The sequence below is a fragment of the Myotis nattereri genome, assembly GCF_964212035.1.
Source record: "Myotis nattereri genome assembly, chromosome: 4".
In the NCBI taxonomy this organism is placed as follows: domain Eukaryota; kingdom Metazoa; phylum Chordata; class Mammalia; order Chiroptera; family Vespertilionidae; genus Myotis; species Myotis nattereri.
Window position 1 is genome coordinate 81,512,510 of NC_138079.1, and position 25,616 is coordinate 81,538,125.

Genomic DNA, 25,616 nt, shown 5'->3' on the forward strand with positions numbered 1-25,616 from the left:
GATCAGACGTACTGTCCTACCCAGGGTTCCATACCCAGGACCCTCTCTGGCCAAGGACAGCCCATCAGTGGATCTCAGCCCACTACTCAGAACCAGGTTAGTCCACTGGGGCCAGGTTCTCCCATTGCCCAGGAGGGTGGGTCCACAGCCCCAGCACCCACTTATCCTCGGACAGGCAGTCATCCTCCCACCCTTCCCATTCCCACACCCTCCCAGCCTCATTCCTAGGGCTCCTGGTTCCCAGCCAGGCCTCCAGGCCAGTGTGCAGCTACAATGCATGGCTGGCCCACGCCTAAGCTTTCATTCAATATTTTCTGGCCATATCCTGCCGAGAGAGCAGCTGGTATGTGTGTGGAAGGGAAGGGGCTAGGCTCCAGGGCTCAGACAAGACCTGCCTTGCTTCAGAGCCCAAGTGGAGGGCAGCCCAGGGCTGGTGGTCTCCACCTTCACTAGCCCACCTTTCCTCTCTAGGCCCCATGCTTTCCATCCACCAGACTGAGATTAAAAAAAAAGAACCTTCCCTGCCTGTCCTGTTTCCTGAAATTAGATGTGAAATGGCTTTGGGAAAGGTTAAGGGCCCTCTACATGCGTCAGAGGCCCCTAAGGGTGGGAGAGAGCAACAGATGGAGGCCCTCCCTGGCAGGCCACAGAACTGCCAGCGGTAGGGCTGCAGTGAGGGCAGGGAAAAGCTGATACGCCTGTAGGGGCTGAGGGCTGGGGCAGGAGGGAGAAGAGGGGAGAACCACCCTCCCAGGAGCAAGCACTTCACTTCCATACTTCTGTTTACACGGGCTGAGCTTCCCTCTCTTCTCAGACCCTTCCTGCCTGCTAGAGTCCACCTCTTCTGGGAGGTTTCCCGGAGGCCCCCACGGGGCAGCCCACAAGTGCCCACAAAGGCCAGCAGGAGTCTTTGTTTTCTTAGCCAGGCTGGTCTCTGCCCTAAGCTAAGCTCTGGTTCGGGGGCTGTGGGGGCTGCGGAGCCCTGTCAGCCCCGTAGCACGTAGGACGGGGTGGGGCAGGGCCGGGAGAGGTGAGGACCCACTCCCGTCGCCCCTGCCCTGGCCCCCGGCGATTTCCGGCAGCCGGCGCTGGAGGGAGGGGGCGTGGCGCTCAGCCTCGGGATTTATGAGAAGTGGACGTCAACTTCCCGGCCTGTGACATCTGCGCCTCCGCGAGGCTCCCATTGTCCTGAAGGCTGAGGGTCTAGGGCAGTAGCGACCTCCGCCGGTTGACTGTCACCAAGGGGCGTCCACGTCCCAGAGGCCCCACCAGGCAGGCCACCCGCCGGCCCCCACTCGCCACGCTCCCGGAGCCACCACTCGGGGCTCCGAGGGACGCTCCCACGCCGGGAGATCCCGACGCCTGGCCTGGGGCCGGCTCCGGGAGACAAGGCGGCCGCGGACTCTTGCGCAAATGGGACGGCGGCAGGCCCTTTCCTGACCCCTCGGGCCCCAGGACCGCGTCGCCCCGCCACTGCCGCTGCCCGGAGTGAGTGAGCACCAGCCGCGGGTACAGCTCCGCCTTCGCCAGGGGGCGCGGTGGGGGCGAGGCTGGAGGCGGGACTCGCGCCGGGGGCGGGGCCTGGAGGCTGGAGGGGGCGGGGCGGGAGGCTGGAGGGGGCGGGACCCGAGCCAGGGGCAGGGCCGGGGGCGGGGCCGGGGAGGCGGGCGGGGGGCCCGAGGGGGAGCGGGCGGGGCGCGCGGAGCGGAGCTGGGCTCCAAGTGCGCGGGGCTTGGCCGCCGGGAGATCCGAGCCGAGGCCGCGCTGGGCCCGAGAGGAGCGCACGAGCCGTGGAGGTGGTGGACGAGGGAGGAAGGAGCCACCGCCAGCGCCGGCTGTCGCCCGGAGGGAGCAGACACCCGCCGCAGGCCATGAGCCGCGGGGCCCCGGGAGCCCGCCCGCGGTCCGGGCAGCGCTCCGCCAGCGCCCCGGCCCGCCCGGCCGCAGCTGCGCGCCTGTAGGTACGGCCTGCTCGTCCTCAGTTCCCTCGCCCCCCGTGCGTCGCCCCGGACCCCAGGGGTCCCTGAGGGCGCGCGTATGTGTGAGCGCCGCTGCCCCAAGGAGCGCGGCCGCACGCGCCCCGGTCCGCGTGTGTAGTCTTTGTGTGCGCGGGTGGGAGGGAGCGCGACGGAGGAGATGCGCCCCCTGCGGGGATCGGCTCCCGACCCCCCATCCCGGGCGGAGCGGGAGTAACGGGAGGGGCCGAGCCGCCTCCGGAGCAGCTGTGCCTCCGCCCCCTCCTAGGGCCCGGGCCGGCGGGGGGCGGCGGGGGGGCAGCGGCCCCCGAGAGGAGGGTCCCCGGCTGGGCGGAGGGCCCGGCCTTTTCCCTGGGCTGTGGGGGCGGGGAGGGCCAGCCTGGAAGGAGGGTGTCCCACCGGAGGGACACCTCCAGACCACAGTGGCGGCCGGCACGCCCTCCATTCGGCCCAGGCCTTCTTTCTCAGGGTCCCCGTTCTCGGCCCGCCCACCCCGAGAGCTCTCGGCCGCCCGGGGTAGTGGGGAGGACGCCGAGGGTGCCCGAGGCCGGCGCCTTTAAGAAGGGGCGGTTCGTGCCCTCCATTCAGGCCTTTCGGCCTCGGCCATTGATGAACCTGCGGGCTGCGCGGGCCGGAACCGCGCCAGCCGGTCGGCCGAGGCGGGCGGAGGCAGGGACCCCACGAAGTGAGGTCTTCAGGGGGAGACGTGTACAGGGACTGGCCCCTGGGGAGCTGCGCGGGTGGCGGGGGGCGCCGGGGGGGCCCGGGCATCCTCAGGAGTGACTGCGAACATGTTAAACCAGAATCTGTGTTGACGCCGAGCTGGTGCAGGGGAGAGCCCCTGGGTCTGGAGTCAAATCTGGGTGGAACCCTACCCCTGCCCTTTGAGCCTCCATTATCTACCCTGTAGAACGGGAAGGGTGCTGCCCGCATCCCCGCTGGGTGACCTGCAAGAATTGCCCCCTGCAACACAGGTCCCGAGTATGAGGTGAATGAGCACCCTGCCAGGGCAGGAGGAGCAGGGTGGTCATCCTAAGAGGCTTTGGCAGGCTCTGTCGGGGGTGTGATATGAACCCCCTCCTACTCTGCCCCCCACTTTGAACAAATCTCTTCCCTCCCAGCCACCCTGCTCCATCCAGAAGGCCGTTGGGGACTGACCTAGAACCTTTCAGCTCTAGGAACTTTGAAAGCAGCCAGGCAGTGCGGGAGGCTGGTGTGGGTCAGAGCATTTGTTAGGGTCTCAGGCAGTTTCCCACAAGCTGCTTTCTTCTACTCCTCTCACCTGGGGCATGAATGATGGTGGGCAAGAGTTCCGGAGCCGGCTAGTTGAGTAGCTCTAAGTAATGGAGAGTTAATGCATTTCTTCTTATCCTTATGGTGGAAAACCTGGTAACGTTTCTAAACCCTCCTCCCTATTTAGTGGGTCTCCCCTGCACTCACACCCAAAGGTGGGCTTTTCTAGGGAATGTTGGAGGGAAGATACCCGCCTCCTCTTGCCAGGGGGAACCTGGGCACCTCCAAGGCTGAGCATTTGGTTTCAAGATGACTCCTGCCTGGCTAAGGGCACCATGCTGTTTCTCATGTAATCTCCACAACAACCCTGTGGGGTTTGTACTACTATAATCCCCATTTTACAGAAGGAAAGAGATTCAAGGAGGTGAAATGACTTGCCCAAAGTCACTCAACCAACAAGCCAGGCCTCCAAACCACTTCTCTCTGACAAGAGCCTGGTTCTTACCTCTTACACTGTCTACCTATCCTGGATTGCAGGAAATTGGGGGTTTAGGTGTCTCGTGGCTGCTTGTCCAGTCTTGAAGGCTATCTCACTTCCACATGGGACTTGGAAGGGTGGTGGCAGCTTTGGAGTCTGGGGAAGTTTCTCTTCCCCCCTCCCCTGATTGCGTCTGTTTTTATGGCTGTACTCTGTCCCAGGGGAGAGCAGATGCGACTTCTCAACATTTGGAGGAGGTCACAGCCCGCACCTGATTGGGCACAGGTAGACAGGGCATCAGTATGTGGGAGGACAGCATCTTTTGGCTCCACTGGGTGAAGCAGGGTTTGGGCTCCATTCGCCTGGTACCTCCAATCCTCTGTATGTAGGGCTTCCTGGGTCCTATGGTGGGTATAACACTCATCTGGTCTGGTGAAGGCAGGCCACAGCAATGTGCATTGTGGAGGAGTTGGGGGGAGGAGGGGTCGAGGCAGGGACAGTATAAAGGGGGCGTTCCCAAGGCCCCTGTGGACTTGGACCCTGCCAGCTATTCGGGCAGAGAAGTGGAGCAGGTGGGGCAATGGGTACTAAAAGACTCTGAGCTGAGGACAAGCAGGGGCTGGAGGAAGAGGATATGTTAGAACTTGGATGTGGGGAGTTTGAGGTGCTGGGTATCACAACCAGGCAGGGAGTTTGATTGCTCAGAGAAAGGCTCAAGGAACTTTTACAAGCATCCACAATGCCCAGAGTTCTGGGATATTCAGAACCCAGGGGAGGCATGGTACGTGTGTCATGAAAAAGTCAGAAGGCAGACTGGTGGGCTGAGTGGTAGGGGTTGAGGGAGGCATTCTGCAAGTTTGGGGGGCTGAGCCAGGGGCTAGGGAGGTCTGGGAGAAGTATGAATCAAGGCCAAAGCGAGATCCATGACACTGGGAGGGAGGGAGAGGCTGCAAGGCTCAGGCCAAGGCTGGCGAGGGCGTGCCTCTGCTCTGCAGCCCCAGGAGAGGAGGGTAAGGCTAGTGCAGCTACAGCCATGCCCGCCTGCTCTCCATCTGCAGAGCCTGCCCAGGAACTGTCCAGCACCAGGTGCTCCTGAAGGAAGATGGGATTTCCTCCTAAGCCCCCAGGCCCTGGTGCTGTTTATTGTCCTGAACCCCACTTGTGCTTATATGACATCTAATCCCTGCAGGACCCAGCTCGGGATTGTCCTGCCTGTCAGAGTGCCCTCTCCTCTGAGTCGGGGGCTAGGTAACCCAAGTGTGTCCTCAGAGGGAGAGCGCTCCAGGGCTCTGTTTGGACTTGTGTCTGCTACAGAAGGGGCAGATCTGAGCCTGGCTCCACATTCCCCCCTCATCTGTCTGTGACCCTGGACCTACCAGCATGGCTTCTGACACACAGTGGGAGCCCAGTGTAAATCCGGTGAAAGATGGGCCAGTCACCTCCCTTGCCAGAATCCTCTCTTCCTGGCATGGAAGATGTGAGAGGAAAGGGGCTTTAAATAGGGGCATAGGCAATTAGATGTGGGTTCCAGCAAGATGGCCTTGGCTACACTATGGAGCCTTGCCGGGGTCCGACCCCAGCAGGTCCAGGGGTTCCCCAAAGGTGTGGATGGAGTCGGCGAAGAGGGAAAGACTCGGAGACAGCATTCAGTTGATCAGCAGCCTAGCCAGGATCTCCAGCCAAGTTCTGGTCTGGATCTCCAGCGAAGTTCTGGTTTGGATCTCCAGTCAGGTTCTGTGTCCATGTTCTCTCGCTAGGTTCTCCAGCCAGGTTTGGTTCTCCAGCCGGGTTCAGTCACCAGGTTCTAGTCAGGTTCAGTCCAGGATCTTTTGCCATGTTCTCTCCAGCGAAGTTCTTCTGTCCCTAGAGAACGTTCTGTGTAGGTTCTGTGCCTAGGTTCTGTCTCCCTCTCTGTCTCTTGCTGTCTTGTTACATCTGTTTTTATACCAGTTGATTCAATCCTATCAATCTCTATTACAAAGGTTAGGGCGTTTCTTATCTCCATTCCAGGGAGTAAAGATTATGTAGCTTAAGCATGATTGTTCATAGTTAAAGTGATTAATTACCCGCCTGGCACTTAGTTAAGAGGTTTTATTTCCTCCCTAACTTCAGGGGAAAATCCCTACCTGGGGAAACAACCTTTCTCAGAGACCTTGGTTAAAACACATAGTGCCAAGAAGGTGAGCAAACATATTAAGAACAGTATGCCATATATGCCAGGTCCCTTGAAACAGCAAGCATGGACTGGCTCCCGGCAGAGCCTGGATGTGTCAGGGGATGGGGAGTGAGGGGGGGGGGGCAGTAGAAGCAGAGATGAGTTCTCTGCGACCCTCTGCCCAGAGCAGTGGGAGGAAAAGAGGGAATGAATGCAAGACATTTAGGAACTAGAAGTAGAACTTTATTTTTAAACAAATTACTTATTTGATCCTCATGACAGCCCTTTGATAACAGTCAGTGCTGGTATCACCCTCTGTTTTAACAGATGAGGAAAGGGAGGCCCCAGGAAGCTGAGTCACAAACCCACAGTGACATAGCGAGGAAGCAGAGGGGCTAGGATGCAAACCCAGGAGGTCTGGCTCTAGATTCCAGGCTGTTCCCCACTCCACTGTCCCTGTGTGTCAAGTGACCAGAGGTGGAGATAGGGAGACAGCAGGCAGTGGCCCCTCCGACAGGAACATCTGTTGGATGCAGCTGTGGGGCCCCCTAGGATTGGAAGTTTGCAGGTCAAAGCCTGCAGGGCCTGTCCAGGTTCGAGGTGTCAGTGAAAGCTAGAGGGCTTCCACTCCCGCAGTGACAAAGGCTGGGGGTCCTGTGAAAGGTGTGAGGGTACAGTGGGCACAGAGCTGCTCTCCCAGCTTTTAACAGCTGCCTCCTAACGATGCTCTTCATGCTCCTCAGCATGGCCTTGGACCAGGAATAATCTGTGTGGGAGAGCAGGATGGTCCTACTTTACAGCTAGGGAAACTGATGCTCAGAAAAGCTGGGACCCCTGAGTGCCCCCTCCCACTCACCCATTCAGAGGCAACGTCCCAAGGATTTTAACCTGTTCCAGTCACTAGTCAGAGTGTCCTCCCACACACACTCTGCATCAAAGTCCCAGCAGGTTCAAGGGTGTTAAGACCAAAATCATACCTACTTCTGCCCTCAGGCAGGGTCATGGGGTGAGCACAGATATTCTGGGTAGGAGAGGTTGGGGAATTCCAACCACAACTCACTCTCACAGGAAGCCTTGGTTCAGAACCTGCCCAATGGGGACACTTCAGGGGGAGGGGGAAAGGGTAAGGTGGGGGGTAGACTTGAGAACCGACACCCAAGTAGCCAACAAAGTAGCCAACCGTGAAACAGAGAATGTGCCCGCCCTGTCTATTCTGTGCCTCCATCTGCAGGGGAGAGTCAGGTGGCAGCAGGCAGAAGGCACTCCTGGCTGATGGAACAACCTAACCTGGCCAAAGGTCGTCTGTCCTGCAGGGGGCGAGATGGAGAGAGGGGCCTGGAGGGGACTGTCCCCCAGAGGCCAGGAGGGCAGCTGGAAGAACAGTAGGATGGAGGACCGGAGCCTAGTGAGTGAGTGCTGGGCTGGCCAGGCCAGTGGTCCTGAGAAACCCAGAGGAGAGGACATCGGTGGGCATAGTTAGGGCCAGCTTCCCAGGTGCAGGGAAGAGCCAAGTGAGGCTTGTCTCCTCTCGTATTGGGGGACCCCAAGAAGAGGCCTCAGTTTCCCCATCATCAATGCTTTATGGGGGTGGGCACGCTAGGTCTGACCCCACCCTCAGTTCTGACCCTTACCACCCTTCCTGCACCTGGGTGAGTGGGTGCAGGAGGAGTGGGGGGAGGTCTTGGTGGTGCCGGATGTGCCCAGGTCCCGCCTAGGGGCAGCCTGTCTGAGTGCTGCCAGTTTGCACTGCTGGGCCTGCTTCCCTTCCTGGGGAAGGGGCGGGGGTGGGGCGGGCGGTCAGTTGTCTCCTGTGGTGGGGAGGCCAGTTCCAGCTGGGGCTCCCCAGAAACACTGCTGCAGTGGGGTGGGGGAGAGGGGAAGCCTTCGGTGGGCCAGGCGGTCCCGCCCCGCAGACAACCACCCTGTGTGGTAGATGGATTGGTCCTCTGTGCATTAGCGGGGGCGGCTAAGATGCCTCATCAATATTTTAAGGAATGACCTGGCCGTGGGATCCGGAACTGCGTGCTGCGGGGGTTGACAACTGGTCTTCTTTTTCTTTTCCAATTGTCAGCGCTATTTTTACCACCGGAAGGCCAGCCGCCCCCTCTCCCAGGCCTCTACTCATAGGGGTGGGGGAGGGTCTCTGGTCTGGTTCCTGTGGGAGTGGTTAGGAGAGTCTGCGCTTGGAAAGCAGAGATTCTTAGGCTTCCCCTGCCCCGCCTCCCTGAAGCCCCCTCCCATCCTGCTCCAGCCCTGGCGAGATGGGAACAAAAAACATTTATCCAGGGGGAGAAGCCAGAAAGCCCAGCTGAGCCTGGAAAAAAAGAAACACAAAGCCCGGGTGATGATCGAGGGAGGGTGGTCTGCCCGCGCAAGGCCCCTGGGGAGCCAGCACCTAATGCCCAGACCCCATGGGCTCCCTTTGTCTCCAGCCCCAATCCTCAAAGAAGCCTGTGAAGGTGAGAGGAGGCCCCCCGCCTGCCCCTGGTCCCAGTGGAGTGTAGAAGGGCCCCAGTAACAAATGTCCAAGAGCCATCAGAGTCGGGGGCCACTAGAGCCACTGCTCCAGCACCCCATTTTAGTCATGGAAGCTGAGGCCTGGGGAGGCCCATCCTGCACTGTCCTGCCCTGACTCACAGGTCTCTGCTGGCCCTCGGGGGCCATAGGAGGAGCCACTCACCCAGAGAGCAGTCTGGTCAGGCCTTGAGCCCAGGTCAGCCACGGTCCCTGCACATGGTCGCACCCCAGTCCTGGCCCACAGCACAGCCTTGCCCCTGCTGGGTCTGAGTCCTCTTCCCTGTGACTTGCAGCCTCCCCTGTGCAGAGCGGCATGTCTGGGCCCCAGCCTCCCCATCTGTAATTAAGTATGGGGCTTCCTGCTGACCCTGCTGCTTGTGACTTTTATCTTTGGCTGCTCAACCCCTGCCAGGTCTGTGTAGCCCGGCTGGACCCAGGGGACACTGAGGCTGCTGTGCAGGGCATCAGGCCTACAGACTGCTGGCCAGCAACAAGGTGGGTGGGGAAGGTCAAGCTAGGACCATCCTCCCAGGCCAGTCCCTCCTGAGGACGCGGCCACAGCCACCATATCCTTAGCAAATTCCTCTCTGAGTGCCACCCCCACCTCCAGTGAGGGCGAGCAGGGGCCGCCCTGTGAGAGCCTGTCCCCAGGGCTCTGTCTCTGCTCTGCCCCTTCTTGCCAAGCATATTGTCAGCCAGCAGGAAGAGCAGGGAGGAACAGAGATTAATGCCAGAGGATGGGGAATGGGGACTGACTTCCTCCCTGTCCCCACCTGCCCCGTGTGGGAGGTGGGAGCAAAATTGTGTCAAACAGGGGCCTCCACACTTGGGGATGGCTCCAGTGCTAGCCCTTCCGGTGCCATGTCATCCAGTCTGACCCTCCTGGTGGTCTCAGTGGTACAGCGGGAGGTGGTCCCTTTGGGGAACTACCCTGCTGGGTAAATGGATGGGCTTGGAGCAATTTACACCTTGCTAGGGGGGATGTACAGGAGAGGATTGTGGGAGCTCAGAGGAGACACTCATGCCACCTGGCAGGGAGAGGTCAGGGAAGGCTTCCTGGAGGAAGTGTCCCTGGATTAATTATTGAAGGGTGAGTGGGATTAAGCCAGATAAAGAAAGGCAGAAGAGCAGGGTATGAAAAAGGCTCAGCATGAGCCAAGCTCATGGGTGCCTCAGTCCCCCTCCCAGGTATTGCTCAGGCCTACAGGGAGGGCAGTCTTCATTCTCTTCAACCAGGAAGCCCAAAGCAGGCCCCGCTCCTCCAGGAAATCTAGCTCCCTGTTGCCTCTCCACCAGTACTAGGGCAGGAGACCTGCTGGTTTAGAAAACGCCCCTCTATGCTAAGTGGCATCATCAAGTGGCCTGTTGTCTCCCTGGGACTGTCCTGTGGTTACTGACTGCAGATCAATGGCGAGGTGCCCCAAGGTGAGAGGGAATTCCCACAGTGCCCTATGGCCCGGAGGCCCTGCACATGATCTCACAGAAGTGGGGCAGCTATTTTTACCTGGCTTTAATTACAGAGTTTGGATCCCAGAGGAGAGATGAGATGGTACTCCCAAAAGCTTCAAGGGCTATGCCAGGAAATGTAGGATCCTGGGAGGGCAGCTGAGGGCATGGCCCTCTGTCTTAGTTCCCCTAACACTGGGCTGGCCCCCTCGGGTGGGCTCCCCAAGGCTCACCCTCTTCTCCACTGGTAACTTCACCCTAGCCCTTCCCAGGGAGAGGGTTGCATAAACACAATGGGCTGTGCCTGTGTCCCAGTGGCCACATGGGACACACAGAGGCGGAGCCCCCAAATACCAAGTAGTTTGGCAATCCAGAATGAGGGCTGGGGGGCCAGAGAATAAGGAGGAGGGACCTGGGTGAGGAGACAGCTGGGATTCCTGGATTGGAGCCTCTTCAAGAGGTTGGATTTGGATGGGTGCTCTGGAGGCAACAGGTCTCCAGGAGGTGGGAACACAAGTACAGCGTGCAGGCCACTGTGATGGAAAGAAGTCTGAGGAGGCAGTACCCTCAGTGCCAGTATGAAAAGTTAGTCATACTTGATCCACACTAGGAGGTGGCCCCCAAGCCCTGGAGTCGGGGTGAGAACCCCAGGCCTGTCATTAACAAGCTGTGTGTCCCCATGCCCCATGGGACAGTTTAGGTGGTGACAGCTGTGACATGCCCAGTAGCCGGACACATTCATTTATTCATTCATTCGTTGTTTACAGGGTACCTATCATGTGCCAAGCACTGGGGACACCGCCACTTATAAGACTGTTAGAATACCTGCCTCGTGGAGCTGGCATTCACCAAGCGAGTGAATAAGTGTTATGTCGGACGAGGGTAAACATTATGGAGAAAAGGAAGCCGGCAAAGGGCAGGAGATGCCAGTGCTGGGGGGAGTGGGAGCATTTCTTATTCTCAGGAGAGTGGTGGTCAGGAAAGGCTGTCAGACAAGATGGTATTGGAGCAGGAACCTGAAGGAGGTGAGAGAATGTGGAGGAAAGAACATTCCAGGGAAGTGCAAAGGGCCTGAGGTAGAAATATGACGGCCATGCTTCCGCAATAACAAGGAGGCAGGTGTGGCCAGAGCAGAATGGGCAAGAAGAGTGGCAGGGGGTAAGCTCAGGCAGGTAAGTGGAGGCAGATTGTGTGAGGTCTTCGGGGCCAAGGGTAGGACGTTGGCTTTACTCTGAGTGGAATGGGAGCCATTGCAGATTTTGAGCAGAGGAGGGACCTAATCTGTCTTATGTTTTAGAAATGGTGACTGGGTTCCCGAGTGGGGAATAGTCCTATATAGTGAGGTCGTTTCTGGAGAAGAGGCTGCTAACGTGCTGCCTACAGAGAAGCGGTTCTGTGGGTCCCTGGGCAGCACCTGGATGGCAATGAGGGAGGAGAGGCTGGGTTCCCCGCATATTTCCGAAGTAGAGCCCAAAGGATTGCACATGACTCCTGGTCCAGGGGCTTTGGGAGCCCTCAAAAACCTTAGCGAAGTGAGGTCACGGAGGCTCATGGGGGCCCCACTTCAAGGCACCTGTTTTCCCAGCCTCCTTTTGCTGCCCCAGGAATGACCTTGGGGTCCCTGACTGAGGCAGCTGTTTGAAGAGACAGTAAATGGGGTCCCCCCTCCTGTAGGCACTGCCTTCTACCTCCCTGGTGGTCCTCTTCACACATGGGCGCTACTCAGAAAGGCTGCCTGTTGTAGAACCGCCCCTCACCCACCCACACACACAGGCTGTGAGAAATGCTCAACGGTGTTGCGGGAATGAGACAAACACTCAAAACTGGATGGGCACGGCCGGCTGACTTCTGCAGAGGGTGCAGTTGCTGCTGAGAATCATGGGCAAAGCACACCAAATGGGAAGTCTGTTTGGATTTTATTTCCAGCCCCGGGGTCTCCCCAGCCCCTCACTCTCACTCTGACTTGATTGGTCAGGGATCCGAGCTCGGGTTCACATCATTGTGCGATTGGCTAATTCAGAGGAAGAAGCACTAAGGTGGAGGCCACCATGACCCTGAGAATCTGAAGGTCATATCAACATGGCACACCCTTTCTTTGACAGAACAGGTCGCTGGCCTCTCTCTCTCTCTCTCTCTCTCTCTCTCTCTCTCTCTCTCTCTCTCTCACACACACACACACACACACACACACACACACACACACACGGGGAGCCTTGCGGGAGCGGGGCCAGAGAGGGGACAGGCGGGCACTCTGGCCAGAGGGCACAAAGTCACCAGAGCTCTTCTCCCGCAGCTGCAGAGGGCTGCGATGGGACGGAAGCCATGAATGGTGCCGCCTCCGGCCCCGCCGCCCCCGCCGCCCCGGTCCCGGTCCCGGTCCCGGTCCCGGACTGGCGGCAGTTCTGCGAGCTGCACGCACAGGCGGCCGCCGTGGACTTCGCGCACAAGTTCTGCCGCTTCCTGCGGGACAACCCGGCCTACGACACCCCGGACGCCGGGGCCTCCTTCTCCCGCCACTTCGCCGCCAACTTCCTGGACGCCTTCCGCGAGGAGGTGCGCCGCGTGCTGGCGGCTGAGCGCGCGGACGCCATGGAGCCCCGGCCGGCGGCGCTCAAGGCGGCGGCGTGCGGCCACTCGCGGAGCTCCGAGGACGTGTCGGCGCGCGCGGCGGCCAAGGCCCGCGTCCGCAAGGGCTTCTCGCTGCGCAACATGAGCCTGTGCGTGGTGGACGGTGTGCGCGACATGTGGCACCGGCGCGCCTCGCCCGAGCCCGACGCCACCGCGCGGGCCCCCGAGCCCCCGGCCGACGCCCGCGACAGATGGACGCGGCGCTGGCGGCTGTCGCGGACGCTCGCGGCCAAGGTGGAGCTGGTGGACATCCAGCGCGAGGGCGCGCTGCGCTTCATGGTGGCGGACGATGCGGCCGCGGGCCCCGGGGCCGCCCAGTGGCAGAAATGCCGCCTGCTCCTGCGCAGGGCCGTGGCCGGCGAGCGCTTCCGCCTGGAGTTCTTCGTCCCGCCCAAGGTGAGCGCCCTGCCCCGCCCGAGAGAGGGTGGGTGCTGGGCACGGCCTGGCCTGAGCGCCTGGGTCCCGGGATGTGGCCGCGCTGCCCCGTCCACACGGCACCTCCCAGGCCTCTGCGCCTGTGAGGTGTCGGAGGGGCTCTCCGGCTGCAGGACAGGCGCTGGGTGCTGTGCTTCGTGCTGCTGGGACCCGGGCGCCCTGCCCTCTTCCTTCCCTGGGCGGCTGGAGTGCGGGATGAGGGCAGGGAGCGCCCGGCACCCTCCCAGGCCCCGGAAGGGCCGCCTCTGTCCTGGTGGGAACCTGTGGGCCCCAGGCCGGCCGCTAGGCTGCGGCTCAGCCCCTGCCCGGGTGGCCCTTCTGTGGCCTCAGGTTTCAAAGGCTCAGCTCCAGCTGCTGCCTCCATTGCTGCTCAACCGAGTGCGCTGTCCCCGTTCCCTCTCTAGGTCCCCGTTCCCTCTCTAGGAGGCTCCCCAAAAGCGCCCTGGGCACAGCCTGGGGTCTCCTCCAGGTGGCAGACCTGCCGTGCTCGGAAAGGGGCAATGCCGGTAACATAGTGCCCATTCCTGAGAGCCCAGCGGGTGGGCAGCCTCATCCTCCCTGCACTCCACAGGGTGGGCCCCACGGTCTCAGGGTCACAGAAGAGAAAACAAATGAATATCGGGGGCCAGGGGGTGGAGGTGGCCTGCCCAAAGCACATAGCCTGTGGTGGCAGCGCTGGGCGACCTATGCCCACCACCTGGTGGTCCCCGCAATGAATGGAGCGGGGAGGTGAGAGCACCGTGTGCCCTGGGGGGTTCAGGAAGGTGGTGGTACCCCCAAGAGCCACCCAGGGCTGCCACTGGCCTCGCCCACTCTGTCCTCAGTGCCTGTAGTCACTGCGTCTCGCCTCTGTCCCCATCTCCAAGGTTGTCGGAGCCGTGGGCTCCATTGGAGGGACAGGGTCTGGACTACCCAGGGGCATCCTCAGTCAGAAGAGCTTTCTTCCCGAGTCCCGGGACACACTCACTCACCCCAGACTTCCCCAGGGCTGTGTGCTTGCCAAGGCCCCCACAGTGCATCCCAGAGAGAAATCATAGACTAAGAAGCCCCCCACCCCGCTTGTGAGACACGAGACCAGGCCCAGAGAGGGTGGGGAATGAGGCGGAGCTTGCTCAGGGTCACCCAAAGGGCAGAGGAAGAGGCCCGGCCTCCAGGCCCTGAGTGGCAGGCACAGCTGCCCTGCTGTCAATCCCAGCAAATGCTGCCTGGGGGTGGGGGGGGGGTGGCGGGTGCAGCAGCTGGCGCCTTGGCTGTCCCACTAAGCCCACTGCCCACCACTGCAGAGGGCAGGGTCACTTCCCCACCTCTGAGGAAGGCAGGCGGTTTCCTCCCGCCCCCCCCAACCCTTCGTTTCGGGGGGAGAGGTATATTTTTACTTCAGAGAGGAAGGGAGAGAGATAGAAACATCAATGATGAGAGAGAATCATTGATCAGCTGCCTCCCGCACACCCCACTCTGGGGATCGAGTCCCCAACCCGGGCATGTGCCCTGACCAGAAATCGAACTGTGACCTCCTGGTTCATAGGTCGATGCTCAACCGCTGAGCTATGCCAGCCGGGCCAACCCTTTGTTTTTCATGCAAATGTTTGGGAATTCAGCTGGTAGGAAGGTGGATCATACCGTGGTAAGGACTCAAGCCCGGTTTCCCAAATGTATGCCCCAGGGAGACCCTGCCGAATAAGCCCCACTGTCTTTTAGTCCTGGGGGCCTAGCTGCACCCCTGGAGTGGACAGGAGCTCATGTGGGGGGCTGTTTCCTGGGACTCTACGACTTTCCTCTCACACAGCCCCATGAATCAGGCCTCTGGCCTCCCTCCCCTCAGAGCCCCGTGCAAGGCTGGCCCCTGCCATTGTGGAGCCACCAGGAGGCCAGTATTTGCAGGACTGGATGGTAAACCTCAACAGGTGAGCACTGGGTGCTCTAGGGCCCCAAGGTGGTGAAGCTCAGGCTGCATAAGTGCTCCCCAAGCAGCAGGGCCCCCGGACAGGCATTTTCCAGAGGCACGAGCTATAAATAAGTGATGGTCTGCAGTCATGAAACAGCCTATGGCTCTGTCCAGAGAACAGGGGGCAAGGCATCTGGGCCAGGACAGACAGGCCTCAAATGTCAGGCAGAGGAATGAGGACCTCCTGCCAGCAGGAGCCCAGCCGAGGTCGCCAGTCCAGGCCTTCGCTGCGGACCTCTGTCTGTTCCATGCGCTCCGGTGGCCCCTACCCCAGTGGCTGGCGCAGTGACCTGGCCTGCCATGGTCAGCTGAGCCCCTCCATCACCACTCCAAGCCCAGCCCTGCACCCGCTGGATGGTAGCCAGTGCTGCCAGGAATTCCCATTTGCCTGCCTCCCCCCCAACATGTGGTCCTGCCCTTTCCTCCTGAGAAAGTCCCTGTCCCAGAGCCCAAGCCCTGCCAGGAATCTGCCTCAAGCCACCCCAGGGGGCTTTCGGGTCATGGCCAGGAGCTTTGGGGCAAAGTAGGGAGGGCCAGGCACAGTAGCCCTCCCTGGGAGTCCTGCCAGCTCACCTTGGTTGAACCCCACACGGGTCCCTTTTCCTCCCCCGGAAGGTACGGCCCTGCCCAGTTCCAGGAACCCTGTCTGAGTAGGGCTCCAGAGCTGTGCTCTGGGAAGTCTAATTTGAAGGAGGAGACCTGCGTTATTTTTAAATGAACTAGAATAAAATAGAAAATACCACACTCCATCACACAGTCAGGGTAAACAGTGTCTGCCGAAACTTTCATTTCAGAGGTATTCTTACCTGTGTGTGTACTGGGTCACAATGTCAAATGTATTTCTTACTATGAGTCAAGGTAAAAAATGTGAAAACCACAGACCTGGTGGTGCAGCGGGCAGAAGGGCAGCCCAGGCACAGTCCACCCTGCAGGGCTCACAGACGGGAGCTCTCACTTGCTCTGTGACTATATGAGGAGGTCCCTTTGTTTCCCAGAGACTCCCTCAACTTACCTGTCTGTGAAATGGGGATCGGAACACCTTCGTGCCACTGCTGCTATGGCATCCTAAGCGGGGGGCTGCTCTGCCATCTGGGAAGTGGGGAGGGTAGAGAGGGTTCAGAAGGCCCTGTGGTGACTCTCACTGCCCCTTCCTCTGGTGTCGCAGGCCTCCAGGCCCAAGGTCAGCATCCCCCTCTCCGCCATTATCGAGGTCCGTACCACCATGCCCCTGGAGATGCCCGAGAAGGACAACACGTTTGTGCTCAAGGTGAGTCTCACCCTTAGTACTATGGGTCCTCTGGCTGCCCCAGACTGCCTCCCTCGTGGCGGCTCAGCTTGTGGCCACTGCAGGGGGAGGGGTTCCAGTTGGGTGGGTCTTAGGACCCTACACAGATGTCAGGCACCTCGCAGCGACTTGAATCTAGGCCCGGGCTTTAGAACCAAGCGCCTTGGGTGTCACCCACCTTCTGGGGCCCCCTGTTCTTATTTCCTTCTGGGCCCCCGGGAAGCTCCTCTGAGTTTCACTTCCTCCCTTCCCCCCCTACACACACACACACACACACACACACACACACACACACACACTGGAGCCAGCACATACCCACCCCGTGGGCAGGCAAACGGGTAGCCAGGCTGCAGCAGTTCCCAAATACCCCCGTCACAGAGCACATGGTCCCACAGAGGCACTAAAGGTGGGCAGGGAGGCACCCCGGTGGAATGGGTGCAGTGCGTCCTTTCCCCAGGACCCATGTCACTGGGGTAGCCTGCTCGGGTCGCTGAGGACAGGGCTCCAGGCTGCCAGAGCGGTGCCCTGTGCCTCCTCAGAGGAGTAAAGGATGTTTGGAGACCTGGTTCCTCCCACCCCAAGCTGCATGGAGCCCCCACCCTCTTCTCCAGGCTCCTGGCTGGGTTTCTGCTTTTGTTCTCCCGTTTGTTCAGTCACGAACTCCCTTATTCACTTAGCAAACATTTGCCAACCCCATAGCCTGAGTCACCTCAGGCTGGGGGCTGAGGATACAGCCCCTCCCCGCATGGCATTCCCATCTGCTGGGTGAGACGGGTCCAGAGCATCACTCCCGACAGCGGAGGGGCCTCTGCTGCTGACTGCTCAGCCCCACTCTGGGTCTCCGTGGCCCCCGTCTATTCAGAAGAGGACCCTCCCAGCTCTGGGATGCGTTGTCACTGAGGCACACAGGAAGCTGAGAGCACGCAGAGACCTGGGTTCACGTCCCAGCACTGCCAGAGTGCTGGTGGGGCTCTAGCCAGTTACCTGGCCTCTCTGAACCTCAGCCTTCTCATCTGCGAAGGGGGAAGCACGCTGCCTCCCTCCCAGGGCTGTTGGGAAGAGTTCACCACACAGTGAATGTGCAGGAGGGCACCCTGGGCTTTCCCCCCCCCCTCCCCCCGTGGAGGCTGCTATCCCAGGGTGTGGCCTCAGAGGAAGAGTCCCAGCCACTGAGGCAGGTGAGCTCCTCAACTCAGTGCTGAGCCGGCTGGCCCCTTGGCTGACTTGAGGGTTGTGAGGTCCTTTCACCTCATCTCCAGGGTGCCAGCCCGCCCTTCCCCAGGCAGCATGGCCTCCCGAGGCTTCATCTCGGGTGCCTGAGCATCATCCCCGTCACCCCCAAGGGCTGCTGAGAGTGTGGGAGGAGGCTGTACCCCAGGACCTTGGCCCGGGTTGGGGTGGTGCTTGATGGTGACCCCACTGTCTTCCCTGATGCTCACACCAGTGAGCCACCCTGGGGAAGGGGAGGATGAGCCGTTTGTCCTGGGGTCTGGAGGCCCCTGTGAGAATGGCAGAGGTTGGGGTACTGACTACCGTCCGGACTCCTGGCACCCCTTCCCCAGGTGGAGAATGGAGCAGAGTACATCCTGGAGACCATCGACTCACTGCAGAAGCACTCGTGGGTGGCTGACATCCAGGGCTGCGTGGACCCTGGGTGAGTGCCCAAGTGGCACTAGGACAGGTGGGCAGGTTGGAGGTAGTTAGCTGGTGCTGAGCTCCAGAAAAGGACTTTTCTCATGGCGGTTCTCTCCAGGTTGGTGCTGGCCATTCATCCGTACCCCCACCCCTATCCCCAGCAGGCTTTTTGAGGCCTGCTCTGCAGGGCCAGGGCCTGGGGACCTAGGAGGAAGTTGGATCAAGTCTTGTTCTCACCCCAGGGGAGCCTGAGACCACTAGGAGAAGGGCAGTGGTGATGGGGGGAGGGGCAGCCCAAAGGTATAGGGGTGGGGGAATAAGGTATAGGGGTGGGGGAATAGAGGACAGGTCCCTAACCCAGCCTGGGGCTCAGATACAGCATGCAGGTAGAGGTGCTCACCATCTCAGAGGCTTAAAGAAAGAGTGGCCCTGAGCCAGGCAGAGGGGGCTGGGGGAGGGGAGGGCAGAGAGAACATTCCAGCAAAAGGTGTGGAGGTGTGTGTGAGCCTGGAACTTGCAGGAGCATAGAGGCCTTCGGGTTGTTAGAATTAGAGCTGGTGAGGAGGGGACTTTGATGAGAGTCCGAGAGGCTGTTAAGTCAGGGCCAGTGGGGAGCCATGGGTGCAGTAAAGGGGCCGCTGTGGTCAGCTGTGCACAGGAAGAGCAGCAGGGCGGCTGGCTGCACCATCCAGGAGAGATCCTGAGGCGGGAGAAGGAGGGGCAGGCAGACCGGCAGCAGAGCATTTGGCAACAGCTCTTCTGGCTAATGGGGTGAGCGGAACCCCAGGGGGGAGGGGCTGCTGCTTTCTAATTAACAGCTTCATTTAAGGAAGCACGACTGAAGTCCTGAGTGCCACCCAGGCCCCCGATCCCCAAAGTGGTTATAATCCATCCCCTGCCACCCTTCCAACCATCTGTCCTGCAAACTCTTTCCTCAGACCCTGTGAAGGGGAGCCTTGCGGTATTTTATAGCTGGCAGGGGCACAATGGGGAGAGGAAGGCCTGAGGCAGGGAAGGCAGCTGCCCAGGCCCCGCCCACTGCCAGGCCCTGCCACCATTCGTGGGACTCCGTGGGGCCCCAGGAGGAGGCCAGCCCTTTGTGGGTTAGTAGGCAGGGGTCGTGTGACCTCAAGGAGGACTGTCCACCTGGAGACCTCTCTCATATGGCCCAGTCACACATAGCAGCCAAAGAGCAAGCTGGGAGTGTGACAGAGGGACATGGAGGCACAGGGACCTCAGGTGGGCCACGGCCTGGTTCAGTGAGCTGTCCAGGGTCCGAATCCCATGGCAGAACAGGGCTATGCTTTCTTCCTTCGCAGGGACAGCGAGGAAGACGCAGAGCTGTCCTGTGCCCGGGGAGGCTGTCTGGCCAGCCGCGTGGCCTCCTGCAGCTGTGAGCTCCTCACGGAGGGTAGGTGGGGCAGAGCTGGCTGGAGTTGTGGATGGCAGGGTGGGAGGGGGTGGTCAGACAGATGTGCTTCTTACCTGCCACTTCTCCAGCAGTGGACCTGCCCCGGCCCCCAGAGACAACCGCAGCCGTGGTGACAGCCCCACACAGCCGAGCTCGAGATGCCGTCGGCGAGTCCCTGGTCCATGTCCCACTGGAGGCCTTCCTGGAGACTCTGGAATCCCCGGGCGGCAGCGGTGGTGACAGCAGTAACACAGGTGCAGTGGGGCAGCCTGCTCTCCCAGCCCCTCCTTCCTCCAAAGCCTTCCTGAGCCTCAGAAGTTGTAACATTTCATCCCACCTAGTGCTCTGCACAGCAGCTGAGTGCTAGCGTTTGTAGGCCAGTCCAGATCACAACCTCCCACAGGCCCTGGGTTCAATAGAAAATGCTCTCAGGAGGGGTGCAGAGGGTCAGAATCAGGGGTAAGGGACAAGGAAATTAGATTTGTTGCTGACTGAGAGACCGCCCCGGGTAGTCCTTCTCCTCTCTGTGCCTCAGTTGACCTCATATGCTTAACTAGTGGGTGGGGTCAGTTCCTGGCCTTGTTCTAAAATTATCCAAACAGCGTTTTACAGGTGGAAACTCAGCAAGATGCTGCATCTCTTCTCTCATGTGTTTAACCCCTGCCGCCCCTCGCTCTGTCATCCTCTGCAGGGGAAGAGGGAGCAGAGCCCGAACCCGAGGTGGCGCCTGAGCTGGAGCTCTCCGACTACCCCTGGTTCCACGGGACACTGTCCAGGGTCAAGGCAGCTCAGCTGGTGCTGGCAGGCGGGCCCCGGAGCCATGGCCTCTTTGTGATCCGCCAGAGTGAGACTCGGCCTGGGGAATACGTACTGACTTTCAACTTCCAAGGCAAGGCCAAGGCAAGTGTGCAGGGGGGCTGTGGGCAGAGTGGCCAGCCCTGGGCGAGGGGGCCGAGTGAGCCCTGGTCCTGAGTCTGAGCCCATACCCCCGGAGGAGGCTGGGTGGGTGCAGGTGTGGCATGACTGTCCATGGGCCAGGCCTACCCCTGGCCACACCCTTGGAACCACCTGGGTCCCTCCCACACCTCTCTGGGGTCTTGTAAATCTGCCCCAGATGTGGCTTCTCCATTATCCAGACGGGAAGTCCCTCCTGTGGCTGAGCACTCGGGAGGCCAGGCCTCCTAAGGACGTAACTGTGACCCTGTGTATTGGGGATCACATAGCACTGGGGCTCCAGAGGGTCTCTACCAGGAGCCACCTCAGTGCAGGACTAGGGTCAGCCAAGGCCCTCCTGCCCCACCCACTCCCAGATAGCCCCGCCTCTTGCCTCCTCAGGTCAGTTCACCCCTTCCTGGGCCCCAGGCCGAGGGACATGGAAGGGAACCACACACAGGGATCCTAGAGGACCGAACTGGAGAGGAGAGGCTGGGCCCAGCAGGAGGGCAGTGCGGGGCTGGAGGGCTGGAGTAGGAGCAGACCTTGACCTGGGATGTGCAGGGGAGGGAGGGGGAGGGGGAAGGGCGAGCCAGGCGCAGCAAAGGTGTGACAGTGCTCCCAAAGTGGACTCCCGGGGAAGGGCATTGTGTGCTAATATAAGGACCTAAGGTGCACAGGAAAATATAAATATGTCCGAAAAGTCAAATGACTGTGGGGGGTTACAGTGTGACCAGAAGGGGCAGAAACCTCAACCCTTGCCCCTCTCCTCCGCACCCCCTCCCCAACACACACACACACACACACACACACACATATCCTGAGTTTCTGATAAGGAAACAGACCCAGCCAGGCTCCTCCCAGGACATGGTTCCTGTCAGTCCTGCTCACCCAGCCCTCCTGCTCCAGGCCTACACTCAGGGTCCCAACCCCCAGCTGGCCTGGGGCGAGCCCTCCCCTGGCTCCCTGGGCCTTTGTCCCTGGCAGTGTTGTCACTCTGTGGAGGAGGCAGCACCTCCCCAGGGACGCCTCCTTGGAAAGCAGCTGCCCTTACCAGTTCCTCTGACAACCAGGCGCTTAATGCCATCCTGGCAGCCCCAAGTGTAGTCCTTGGCCAGCACTGCCCCAAGCAGCCTCCCTGAAGGGCCTGGCTCTGACTCACGCCCAAGCCAGAGGCGAGAGTGGTGCCCAGTCAGTGCGGGGCAAGGGGGCCAAAGTGGGGAGAAGAAAGAGCTGGACCCGCCTCTCCTCCCAGGAGAAGGGAAGACCCCTCATTAAACTCCTGCCACTCCTGCCCTCTCAGGGACCCCCGCCTCCTGCTGGCACTCCTCCTGGCAAGGAGGACATCTGCCCTCTGAGGCAGCTCTTTTCACCTTCAGATAATAAACATCTGAAAGGTTTTCCCAAAGACAGATGCACCCACCTTGCCCTAGGCCCTGCCCCGAGTGCCATTAATGCTCCCCAGCTTCATTGACTGTTCTGGCCCTTCCGGCCCTACTGATTGGCACAATTCACTCATGGAACCATCCCCACCACCCTACCCCCTGGGCTTCTGTCCTGTATGTAGGTGGCTAGGCCATGTGCATACCCTGAAACCCTCCTTTCATCTCCCCTCCTGCCATACACAATGGCAGCCACTCTTCCTCCTGTGGGATGCGTATTGAGCTGAAGCCAGAGACCTGTGCTCACCGCTAGAGCCACAGGCTTGTGGCTCCTCTCCCTGGGCATCCTCCCCATGCGGGCCCGGGAGGCACCAGCCTGCTCCCCGTGCTCCAGGTGCTCCCACTGCAGCCGTGAGAGGCGCAGTCACTCCCTGCCAGCCTCCCCTGGTTTCCAACCCTCTGGGCTTTGACTCTGTGGGGAGCAGGGCGGGAGAACCACACCTACAGGAGTCCATGCCTTGTGACTGGGTGAGTCGCTCCTTCGCTGTGCCTCCGTCTCCCATCTCTAAAACGGGGGCTGTAATCTCCGCCTTCTGGGGAATGTGAGGGGCATGATGTGGGTGCTCCCACCACAGGGACAACTGTCTGCTCCCTTCAGTTCCAGCCTGGTTCTGCTGCCCACCCATTCCAACCCCCACCACAGGAGGGACTCCCCACCCCACCCCCAGATGGGACTCATGTGGTAGGAGCCAGCTCGGACACAGCCCAGGGGGCTTCTATGAGACTTGGTCCTCCCAGTGACCCCCAAAGGCATTTGCCAGTCCAGGACCCCAGCCCTGACCATGCGGCTCTGTGCCCACAGCACCTGCGCTTGTCCCTGAACGGCCACGGGCAGTGCCACGTCCAGCACCTGTGGTTCCAGTCGGTGCTTGACATGCTGCGTCACTTCCACACCCACCCTATCCCGCTGGAGTCCGGGGGCTCCGCAGACATCACACTCCGCAGCTACGTGCGGGTCCAAGGCCCCCCGCCGGGTAAGACGCCCCCCTGGGCGGTGTACTGGCTCAAGAAACAGACAGGTGGGCAGCGGCGGGGGGGGGGGGGGGGGATCGCTTAGGCCGCATCCCAGCTTAGCTAACTCTAGAGCAGTGGTTCTTGACCTTGGCTGCACATTAGAATCACCTGGGGTTCTGTTATGGGGTGGGGCCACAACATTACAACATTAGTAACAAAGAAACACAATTTCCAGAGGATGAGGCCCAGAAATCAGGATTGTAAAAAGATTCCCAGGTGATTCTAATGTGCAGCCAAGGTTGAGAACCACTGATCTAGTGGGATGAAGGCCTGGACTAGGGCGGCTGTAAGCAATCAGGGCCATTAGGATTGGAGGGGGCGTGGCAGGCCCACGGCGCGTCCTGAGTGCTTCCTCCAGGGGGACGGGGTGCTCAGAGGCAGCAGCGGCCATTCCCTGGACACAGGTGAGACTGTGACCCTGGGCACCCCCCTCCTCCGGGCCTCTGGTCTGAGCACTGGGACTGGGGAGGGGGACTAGGGAACCCAAGCGGGGCACTGACGCGCTGGGTCCTGTTGCAGACCCGGGGCCCTCGCCCAGCGCCGCGCCGGCGCCCCCCGCCTGCTGGAGCGAGCCGGCCGGCCAGCACTACTTCTCCAGCCTCGCTGCCTGCCCGCCCGCCTCTCCCTCCGAGGCCGGCGGCGCCTCGTCCTCTTCCGCCTCCTCGTCCTCGGCCGCCTCCCTGCCCGCCGCCCCGCGCACCACCGAGGGCCTGCTGAGCGCCCGCAGCCGCAGCAACAGCGCCGAGCGGCTGCTGGAGGCGAGCGGTGCCGAGGAGCCCCCGGAGGCCGCGCCCGGCGACGGATCCCGCGGCCGCACGCGCGCGGTGGAGAACCAGTACTCCTTCTACTAGCCCGGCGCCACGGCCCTGGGGCCCCCGGACCCGCCTGGCCACCGCCCTCGTGGCCGTCCGGCCAGCGGACCCTGCTTCCCCGCAGGTGTCGGCCCCAGTCCAGCGCTGGGTGGGAAAAGCAAAGCTCTTCAATGAAGACATAAATGTTATTAAAGAGCCTGTTTTAGGGACTGCACCTGGCTCTCCTGTCGTCCTTTCTTCTATCCTGGCCAATGGGCACCGCTCCTTCTGGGACTGCAGGGGAGAAGGGGGTACCACGTGTGGGACCCCCTATTAAGTCCACCGTGTCCTGGCGCCTGCCAGGCCCCCACCCAGCTCTGTATTAGGGGACCCAGCTCCCCATTTGGCTGGGGAGACAACTGGCAGTAACTAAATGAGGCAGAGAGATAAAACGCTGGACCAAAGAGCCGGGCTCAGGGAGACTGCCCAGGGGGGAGAGATGGGAAGGGGCTTTATAGTGGAGCTATGAGAGAGGGGTTGGGGAGAGGTGAGTGAGCAGGGGCAAGAATGAGAGAGGGTAGGGGAAGAAGGGAGGAGGCCCCTGGATGAGGGTACAGGGTAAAGGATGGGGAGGAGGGGGCAAATCCTGGGCCTTGACAACCAGGATGAGGAGATGGACCCAGTACACCATAGCTAGGAGACAGGAGTGTCCGTGGGCAGGTCATGGGGGGGCGGCAGGATTTCTGCACAGTAGCCCATTGGGGGATGGACAGTGGGAGAGGCTGGTTTGCCAACTTTGACCTCCTAGACTCAAACTTGGAAGTGGTCCAGAGGGCCCTCCTACATGCACCTTCACCCCTACCACTAACCCCTGCTTCCCTGCAGGTGGAGGCTCAGCTGCAGCTCGGGGTCTCCAGGCCCTGGACACACAGCCTGCTCACGGTCCCAGCTCTCCAGCCCACAGGCAGTGCTCCCTCTGAGGAGGATCTTGTTCCTGCTGAACCAAAGGGTGCCTTGTCCTCTCGTGACCCAAACGCTGCCTCCCCACCCGGGCACAGACCCACGGTTCCCCGGCCAGGAGGAGTGTCCTCGCAGGGTCTGCGTCTGTGCTGTGCATGTCAGACCCCCAGACAGCTGATTCTCCCAGGACTGCACCTGGGTACCCCCATGCCCTTCCCCCATGTGAGGGCACTAGCACCCTCAGTGGCCAGTCCTGACTCACAAATGACAGGGAAGTGGCTGAGCTGTGCTTCTGCTGCCACCACGGAGAGCAGCCTGTACCCCGGCTTCCGGCATCTCCATCCGTGTGGCTGGATCCCCTCTGCACTGTAGACCCTGTGCCCTGGTGGTTTGGGGTCTATGCCAGGCCACGTGCAAGCCCCAATCCCACCCTGATAGGAGGGGAGGAGGGTCTGGGCAGAGGCCAGGGGCTGGTGAAAGCTCCATTTGTCTGCCTCTGCCTCTGTCAGCTGAGCTGCAGACATCACCCCCAAACCTAAGGCTTCACCCTTCCTCCCTTGGTGGATTTGCCCCTCGGAATAGTTCAGGGTGGCCTCAAGGGTGGGGTTAAAACTTGACACACACAGCGTGTCATCATTCAGGCCCTACTGTCCCCTTTAACGGTCAGCCACAATGGAGGTCACTTTACCTGCCAAGGGCCAAAGCAGGAATCTAGGCCTGGATTCCTGTCAGTGAGGCACTGACAGCTGTAACCTTGCTGATCTGGGGGTCCCGAGTATGAGAACGTTGGAGGGGGTCGGCACCCACCCTAAGGGTGGCAGCCAGGCATTGTTCCTAAGATGTTCCCAGGTTTAAATGAATTTAGGGGAGAATAAAAGAGGAGATGACGTCCACCATCTGGGGCTCCCCCAAGGGACGTTGCACTAAAGCCCAGCAGCAGGTGGTCAAGTGGAAAGCGGGCTCTCTCCAGTGTGGTCCCACGAGGAAACCCTCAGGCCTGTCACTCAAAGTGGTGCTTCCAGAAGCCAGACTCGGTAGGACCCCGGAGAAGCCACAGCCGTTGCACAGATGGCGGCAGCATTTTCAGGGGCTTCCTCTGCTCCTCCGCAAGCATTTCAGGTGCCTGCTCTGTGTGCCAGGCCAGGCACATGGGGAGCTGGGCAGGCAGCCAGGCGGGTCCATCACAGTGTGATGGGCAGCCGCAGAGGGTGGGAGACTGCAAATGCAAGGGGCAGGGAGAGGGACACAGGCCAGCAAGGCTGAAAGGGCCTGAGTGCCAGGCCAGAATTCAAGGGCTTTAGAGAGCAGAGCTAGTTTGAAATGGGAGCTGGA

At 60.7% G+C, this 25,616-nt stretch overlaps 1 protein-coding gene across 3 annotated transcripts; it reads left to right on the forward strand.

The window, feature by feature from the left end:
• Nucleotides 1-3: 3 nt before the first annotated feature.
• Nucleotides 4-23,558, forward strand: SH2B2 (SH2B adaptor protein 2). Of its 3 annotated transcripts, none has more exons than XM_081089623.1 (9): nucleotides 4-96; nucleotides 12,099-12,829; nucleotides 15,979-16,080; nucleotides 17,661-17,752; nucleotides 19,053-19,144; nucleotides 19,237-19,398; nucleotides 19,836-20,044; nucleotides 22,322-22,493; nucleotides 23,053-23,558. In XM_081089623.1, exons 2-9 carry the CDS (start codon nucleotides 12,128-12,130, stop codon nucleotides 23,382-23,384), a joined length of 1,863 nt encoding a protein of 620 aa, XP_080945749.1. In that variant the 5' UTR covers nucleotides 4-96; nucleotides 12,099-12,127; the 3' UTR covers nucleotides 23,385-23,558. The 3 variants fall into 3 exon arrangements, with proteins under 3 accessions (XP_080945749.1, XP_080945747.1, XP_080945748.1); XM_081089621.1 differs by lacking the exon at nucleotides 4-96 and adding an exon at nucleotides 1,741-1,961 and having other exon boundaries at nucleotides 19,234-19,398; XM_081089622.1 differs by lacking the exon at nucleotides 4-96 and adding an exon at nucleotides 1,819-1,957 and having other exon boundaries at nucleotides 19,234-19,398.
• The last annotated feature ends 2,058 nt before the right edge of the window (nucleotides 23,559-25,616 follow it).